This window comes from Cebus imitator, unplaced genomic scaffold (genome assembly GCF_001604975.1).
Source record: "Cebus imitator isolate Cc_AM_T3 unplaced genomic scaffold, Cebus_imitator-1.0 Scaffold656, whole genome shotgun sequence".
Lineage (NCBI taxonomy): Eukaryota > Metazoa > Chordata > Mammalia > Primates > Cebidae > Cebus > Cebus imitator.
Window position 1 is genome coordinate 668623 of NW_016107971.1, and position 8044 is coordinate 676666.

Below are 8044 nucleotides of genomic sequence, written 5' to 3' on the forward strand. Positions count from 1 at the left end.
GCATTGTAAGGATCTGGATTTTTACCTGTAGTGAGGTGGGGATGCCAAGGGCAGCATGAGATGCGGTCTGGTCCGGTGTGGAGAATGCACTCCACCGGGAGAGCATCAGGGAGCCTGGCTAGAAAGCTGGTGGCAGGCTGGGAATCCAGGTATTCGGACTCAGGTCTTTTCTTGCACGTAGCCGTTGGACCGCCCCAAACTTGAGGTTTGAATTGTTGAAGTCAGAACCTACAGCGAACTCCAGTCTGCGGGAAAGATTTCTAGGAAGGTCTTGAAGTTCAGTGATAACCTGTGCGATGGTCTCATCAGCATTATGAAAGTTCCAGGATGGGGTTCTGTAGCACAGGGCCCGGGCAGTGGCACAGATGCTGACGAGGGGTGTAGCCTTAGGCAAGTCTTCTCGCATCAGGCAGACTCAGTTACTTCATCTGTAAAATGGGACTAAATGCCTCGATTGCCTCAGCATCAAATGAGATCATTCGAAAGCACCTTTTAAACATCATTACCGTTTACAAAAAGCAAATGGGAAGTCGGAGCTGACCTCAGAGGGTCGACTGGGCACAGAACTTAAAAAAAATTCTCGTTTTACAAAGCACCAGGCGAGAGTTTGTTTCGCTGTTGGTACCTGCTTCCCTCTCACCTAGCACCTGCCCTGGCCAAGAGCCGCGGTGCGGCCTTGCGAGCAGGAGGGAGGGAGAAGGTGTGGGGTCCTGGGCGGAGCTGCAGAGAGCCCCGACCCCGCATCTGACTCGGGCTCTCTCGGCGGGACTCCGGGCCGGGGCCCCTAGGCCGGCGCGCGGGGCGGGGAGCGGCTGCGGGCGGGAGGACAGGCGGGGCGGCTGGCGGCGACGCGGCCTGGGCGGAGCCGCCCTCGCCCTGGCCCTCGCGGTTGCCCTGCCCCCGCCGGCCCCAGGCTACCCGGACCCGCGCCGCCCAGCTCTCTCTCCAACAGCTGCCGGGGGAGCCCTGCACTCCGTGCCGCGTCCTGCCCGTCTGTCCCAGCAAGTCGTCGCCCGCCACAGCCGCGCCATGACCACCCAGCAGATCGTCCTCAAGGGCCCGGGGCCGTGGGGCTTCCGCCTCGTGGGCGGCAAGGACTTCGAGCAGCCTCTCGCCGTTTCCCGGGTAAGAGCAGCTGGGACGCGCGTGGAAGTGGGGCGCTCTGAGAGGGGACGTGGGGAGACCCGCGCCCCGCGCGCGCGGTCCGGGACGGAGTCGGGACTGCTGCTGGGCGCGTCCAGGTGAGCTGTGAGCTGAGCGCTGAACGCTCTCCGCGCCCGGGCCCCGCCGCTCCTTCGCGGAGGCTGCGCTCCCAGGCTGGCCCGCCGGACGCGGGCACGCTCCGTGTCCGCCAGAAAAGAGAGGGCAGTTTTAGTTCCTTGGCCCCGGAAGCGCGGCGGGGCGAGTGTTAGTGCTTTTTCAACCGGCGAGGAGACAAGGGTCCCCGGAGATCCCGCGCGGTGGGAGATGGCACTTCTCCCTTCTTCCCAAATCGCAGTGCAGCTGAAAGCAATAGGAAAGACCTGGAAAGTGAGGTGGGGTGGTGGGAAGTTTACTGGAGTGGAGGGTAAGTGAGAGTAACCTAAAAAAGACAACCGAAAAAACTGGTTTCCCTCTCTTTGGACTTGATCCACGGCCGAGGCTCGCCCCTCGAATGCCTTTTGGAAAATGTGCTGGATTTTGGAGATAAACATAACAAATTAACGCAAGTAAACCCTCTTGGTCATTCTCCCCTCTGCGGAACGTGGCCATGCCCTCCTTCTTCCTAGCATTCCCAGATTATCTCTTCCCCCTCCCCGCACCAGCCCTTTTCCTCAGGGCAGCAGTAGATACTGGGGTGGGGTTTCCACCTGGGGGTGGGGTGATGGTGCTTGAAATCTCAGAGGGGCCTCGACTATTTAGAAGGGCTCACGTTGAATCAGGGGCCACCAGAACCATTGCCCCGTAACAAAGTGAAACCCTCAGGGAGACCCAGACTCAGTGTTCAGAGGTCCCGGTTTTGACCATTTAATCTCGCCAAACACAAGGTTGATGTCCCACTGAGAGATGATCACTCACATTCAGTGCTTGGGCACCAAGAAGAGACTCAATAAATACCTCGAATGAGGAAAGGGAGAAAAGAAAGTCCCCTTTCTCCCCACCCCTAGCCACTCCTTGCTTGGAGGCGGCACATTCCATTCTTGGGCCCATCTGCCTGCTGAAGCTGCCCTTCAGCTTGTTTCCCAGGCCTTCTAAACATCTTTTTTTTTTTTTTTTTAGACAGAGTCTCGCTCCTGTCGCCCAGGCTGGAGTGCAGTGGCGCGATCTCGGCTCACTGCAACCTCTGCCACCTGGGTTCAAGCGATTCTCCTGCCTCAGCCAACTGAGTAGCTGGGATTACAGGCGCATGCCACGATGCCCAGTTAATTTTTGCATTTTTGGTAGAGACGGGGTTTCCTCATGTTGGTGAGGCTGGTCTTGAACTCCTGACCTCATGATCCACCAGTCTTGGCTTCCCACAGTGCTGAGATTACAGGCCTGAGCCACCACCCTGGCCAACATCCATCTTTTTACCTGGGGTTGAGGGGAGGGTAGAGAAGAAGGGGAATAATCCTTATGGATCCTTTTGACTCAAGCCCCTGCCTCCAGCAGCCAAAGGAGTTTGGTGGGAGGTGCAGGAGAAGAATTGGTGGATTCCTCTTGACTTGTCTGCCAGCCACAGTTCTACCCATGCTTCCTTCCACGTTGGCCTGGCCCAGTGAGAAGGTCTTCTCTGACTATCTCACCCCCAAAAGAGTAGGTGGGCCATTTTTAGGGCCTTATCTTCCACTTGTTTGCCTTGTCCCACAGAGACCTCTGATTATTCTCAAAGGTACACACTGCCTTTCCAGCCACCAGCCGAATTCCTTAAGCTAAGAACTGTTCCTTCCCCAGATTTGGGCCCTGGCCCCCAAGCTTGGTGCAGACCTGTACCTGGCCAGGCTGGGTAAATCCCTGCAGGCTTATTAATAAATGCTTGTCGAGGGAGGACATTGCCTCTGCACATTTCAACTCGCTTACCTCATCGTCCATTTGTCCCTGTTCTTTGTGTCTATAATTAACCTGTCAGCCTTCTCCTCTTCTGAGATTTATATATGACATGAAATCTTTTTTTAAGTAGTGGTGGATGTATTGGCAATCTGTTAAAAGGGCAGTTACTGCCTTTCATTTTAGCTGCTTTTAAAAGTCTTATGGGGTGGAAAGCACCACACTCTGAATTCATTGGTTTTTACTTTCATATATTCATTCATTCATTTATTATTTATATTATTTATTTATGGTGTGTGCACATGTTTAAGGAGCACGTATCATATTCCAGAAACTGTTCAAACACCTCAGAAATGAGAGGGGACAGCTCCACTCTCAAGGTGTTCATGGTCTACTGAGAGAAGCTAATCTTTATAATGCCCTTTGCAGGTGCTTTAATTGAAAAGTGAAAGTGAGTCAGAAGAGGTAACATTTTCATGCTGACAGTAATTTACTTGTTTCTCTTCAGCTCCTTATTAACACATGAAAAAATTGTGAGCCTGTTCACCTCTTGGGAATGGGAAAGTCATTGTCATAAAGGAACGCTGGGGTGGCCATTTGAAATCTGGTGCTGGTCTGGTGTCTGCTTCTTACTTGAGCTGTTCCTGGGGTGAACCTCCTACTGTCTGAGGCTACTTTCAAAAAAAGCCTCTACAGTGATAGCACCAGCCCTTGGCTGTGAGTTAAGGTATGTGAGAGTGCTCTGTAAATAGTGATAGTGAGGAAATGTGAGCATTGACAAAGAGTTGTACACACTTTCTGATTGGTAGGTATGCTACATTATATATCATCCTGGGCAGTTTGCTAGTATGGTTTTGTATATGTAGACTTTGGGTCTTCCCACCAAAGCAAACCATAAAATTAGGCTGGGAGAGGAGTGCCTTTATTTAAATAACCATGTTTGCTTTCTCTTGCATGAATTATTCTGGTATTGGCTCTTGTTTTTTACTAAACTGCTAAAGCTTCTTAATATAATGCTAATCTTTTGTACTTGAAATATTTTTTGTTTTTTAACTTATTTTTTTAAATTGTGAAATAAAAATCTCATAAACACAAATGCATAGCAAATGATTTTAAAGCAAGCACCTGTATAATCACCACCCAAGTCAAGAAATAGAATTTTGCAGCACCCAAAAGTTTCCTAAATGTAATCCTATCCTGATGTATGGTAATCCCTTCCTTGCTTTTCTTTATAGTTTTACCACCTACATAGTATCCCAAATACTATAGCTTAATTTTGCCTGTTTCTGAACAGACTCATACAGAACACCCATACACGTGTGTGTGTGTGTGAACAGCTTCTTTAGCTCTTTAATGTCTTCATCTAGTATCATCATCAACTTAAAATTTAAATCCAGATTTCCAGCTTTAAGTGGACATGGGCTAGCTTTCTTCTTTTATACACGTTCTCATTTAGTGATCTTGCCTTGTATTCCCTGATGATCCAGCCACACATTTGCTACTGTTCTCTCAGATTTTTTTCCTGTCAGTTCCTGCTCCAAATCAACACTTGTCCATTTCCTTGAGTTTTTTTGTTAATTAAAAAAATTTTTTGATGTCAATTTCTGATTCCCTCTGGTTGCTTTCAAGGAAAGCCTTCAGAGAATCTATACCTAGGCCAACGCTGCAACTCAGTTTATGTTGACTGTTTTTTTCTCTTAGCAACTGATAAAAGACAGGAAAGGGTGAGGCCGGGATCAAGTGATGCCGTTAGTTGGAGGAGCTGCTCATTTGTCTCTTGATTCCTGGGGAACCCTTTGCGATGAGCTTAGTGGTTTTGTGGCGAATGCTTATGCTCTTTTCTCAAGTATCCCAAGGAGTGCTTAATAATGGATACTGTGGCCAGAGGTCATTTCTGATTTTTAAGAGTGGTATTTCCGGATTCAAATAGATTTTATATCATGTCCTAAAGATTGAAAGAGAAGGGTTTGTCTGTCAGATTATGAAAAGCAAGAAATATCCAAAAAGGCTCATTATGTTTTAATGTCCATTGTGCTGCATGCTGCATAGTCTGTGAAATTGATCATCTGGGAAATATTGGCGACTTCAGCTGCTCACAGCTGACCTAAGGAGAGAGGGGGAAGAGGACAAATCAAAGAGAATGACGTGTAAGTGAATGCCTGAGCCCACTGGCCTGAGATTTACCACGCTGTGTTATCACCCTCTGACCAGATACTTTCCCCTTCCCAAACTGCTGGTGCCAACCTTGCTGGTTTGTTTGAGGAGGCAAGAGGGAATAATGGCTTTAGGGTATTACAGTCTGGCAGATGACTGAGAGGAGAGTGTCATCTGACCACGGGGGTCATATTCTTCTAGGCTGACCAGGACTGGGAAAAGCACCAAGGAATTGCTCTGTGCTGGGACCAGGATAGGACTGGCACATTCTTAGGCCATGCCTTACTCTTGCTCCACAGAGGAGAGGAAAGCTAGCATTCTTTGCCTTTTGCAAATAGGAAAGCTCAGGTGCTCACAGATTAGTAATTTGTTTGAATTTACATAATTTCTCATTGGCTGATTTACCACTAAACTTCCTTGTAAAGGAGAGGGTAGAGACTGGAGCAAAAGTGGCTATGTCAGAAAACTAATTTTTAAAGGATTATGTCGCTTCCAATAGGTCTCAGGGGAAACCCTAGGAGAAGCTTCCAGGACTTCAGTTGGGTACCTGGTACAATGTCCAGGACAGGGACTCAAGCTGAGCTGTAGTCCTGAGCACCTCAGTGGGTGATCTGGGGAAATCATATGTCTTCTCTTGGGTTGAGTTCCTGGTAAAGATAAAATAAAATAATAAGCAAGCAAACCCAGGGGTTTTCATTTGAATATGAGAGCTCACTTTTTTTTTTTTTTTTTTTTTGACACAAGGTCTCCCTCTGTTGCCCAGGTTAGAGTGCAGTGCAGTGGTCTGATCTCGGCTCACTGCAACCTCCATCTCCCAGGTTCAAGTGATTCTTGCCTCAGCCTCCTGAGTAGTTGGGATCACAGGTGTGGGTCACTGCACCTGGCTAATTTTTGTATTTTTAGTAGAAATGGGGTTTCACCATGTTGGCCAGGCTGGTCTCGAACTTCTGGCCTCAAGCGACTTGCCCGCCTCTGCCTCCCAAAGTGTTGAGAATACAGGCGTGAGCCACCGCGCCTGGCCTGAGCCCACTTTTTTATTGTTAGAGTGTCCTAATCTCTCATAGTATTTGTTGTACCTTCAATCATAAGTTGATTTAGAAAACACTATGAATTCAGGAATGTTTCAGATGAATTTGTGTTTTGTTGATCATAGCAGCATCCATTTACATTTGAAAGATGTGTGTGAGAAATATTTATTTGATCTGCTTGCAATAATAACCATAGTTAAAATATATATAGGACTTTTAATATGCCAGGCACCATTCTAAGGCCATTATACATTCAGTGATCTTCACACATATTTTGTGAGGTGGGATTAAGATTCCCATTTTACAGATGAGGGAACTGAGACATGGAAACATTAAGTACATTGCCTGCATCATATAGCAGTGAGTGGTAGAGCTGGAGTTTGGCTGGGCAGTCTGGCTTCCAAGCCTGTAGTTTTAATCTTTATGCCATAGTAATATTTTAATTGCAGCTAACATTTTTTGAGTGCCTGCTCTGTGCTAAGCATGCACTTACATTATCTTCTTCTGTATTCCTCATAACCCATTACAGAGGGACACAGGACACAAAGTCAGACAATTGCAGAGCTGGAAAGTGAAGCCAGGCAGACTCACTCCCAGGCCAGCTTTATCCACTGTATTCTGCCTCCTAATAAGCCATAACTGTCAATGTTTCATTTCTAACTGTGTTACCCAGCACACATTTCTGAAAAGTGCTAAGCATGGTGCAGGCTTCAACATGATGGATAAGACATTTCTGGGCTGTACCCCTTGGAGTATCTCATGCCCCTGAGGTTGGCTGGCGTGAATCTCCAGTTGCCAGGTGGCCTCAGCTCAGAGTACCTCAGAAAGCAGCATCTCCCTTCTTTGTCCCTCCTGAAAAACTGGAAGCTTGGCTGGGCGTGGTGGCTCATGCCTGTAATCCCAGCACTTTGGGAGGACGAGGCGGGTGGATCATGAGGTCAGGAGTTCAAGACCAGACTGGCCAACATGGTGACACCCCGTCTCTACTAAAAAATACAAAAATTAGCTGGGCATGGTGGCTTGTGCCTGTAATCCCAGCTACTTGGGAGGCTGAGGTAGGAGAATTGCTTGAACTGGGACTGGGAGGCGGAAGTTGATCGGGCCACTGCACTCCAGCCTGGGCTACAGAGCGAGACTCCATCTCAAAAACAGCAACAACAACAACAAAAATAAACTGGAAGTCATGGCCCCACTGGGAGAATTTACAGCCCAGCTATGAGGTTCCATGCCCACGTGGACAGTGAAGAACAGAAGAGCAGAGGAGTGGAAGGATTGGCTAGAGAAAGACCTGCTTGCAGGGGTAGGAGGGGATTTGGGAATGGTTCTTGTGGTAGATGAAGATGACCAGGCAGTGAATAGTTCCATCTTGTGGTAGCCAAGCTAATTCCAAAACCCAATATACCCATGAAACCTAAGACCAAAAATGTAATTCCAGTATGAATGCTAGCACCCTGTCTGATTGCTGATACTGTTGTTAGTCTCATCATGGGTAAATTGGGCTGCTCTCACCATGGGTAAATTGGGCTGCTCACCCGTAGCTGAGTTCTGTGCTTTGCCCATATGTAGTACACTGTCTCCCTGGTAAATGCCATAAATATTAAAAATGATTTTCTGAAGAACACAGTGGTCTTGTAGGAGCCAGATTCCTGACTGAAGACTCAGGGACTAATTTTTATAGACATGACCATTCAATAAAGTAAGACAATAAGAACATAGATAGGATGTAGTTTAGATAAAGATGTTGAAAATGCATACAGAGGCCAGTGAGCCAATCACTTGAACCCCCGGAGTCAGAGGTTGCAGTGAGCCAAGATTGCACCACTGCACTCCAGCCTGGGTGACAGAGCAAGACTCTG

At 48.0% G+C, this 8044-nt stretch overlaps 1 protein-coding gene across 1 annotated transcript in view; it reads left to right on the forward strand.

Moving 5' to 3' along the window:
* The first annotated feature begins 629 nt into the window (after positions 1-629).
* The window catches only part of PDLIM1 (PDZ and LIM domain 1), a 60291-nt gene continuing 52876 nt past the window's right edge, over positions 630-8044 (forward strand). Inside the window, exon 1 of the mRNA XM_017518010.2 lies at positions 630-1125. Coding sequence (XP_017373499.1) covers positions 1030-1125 — 96 coding nt within the window. The 5' untranslated portion in view covers positions 630-1029. The remainder of the gene's footprint in view (positions 1126-8044) is intronic.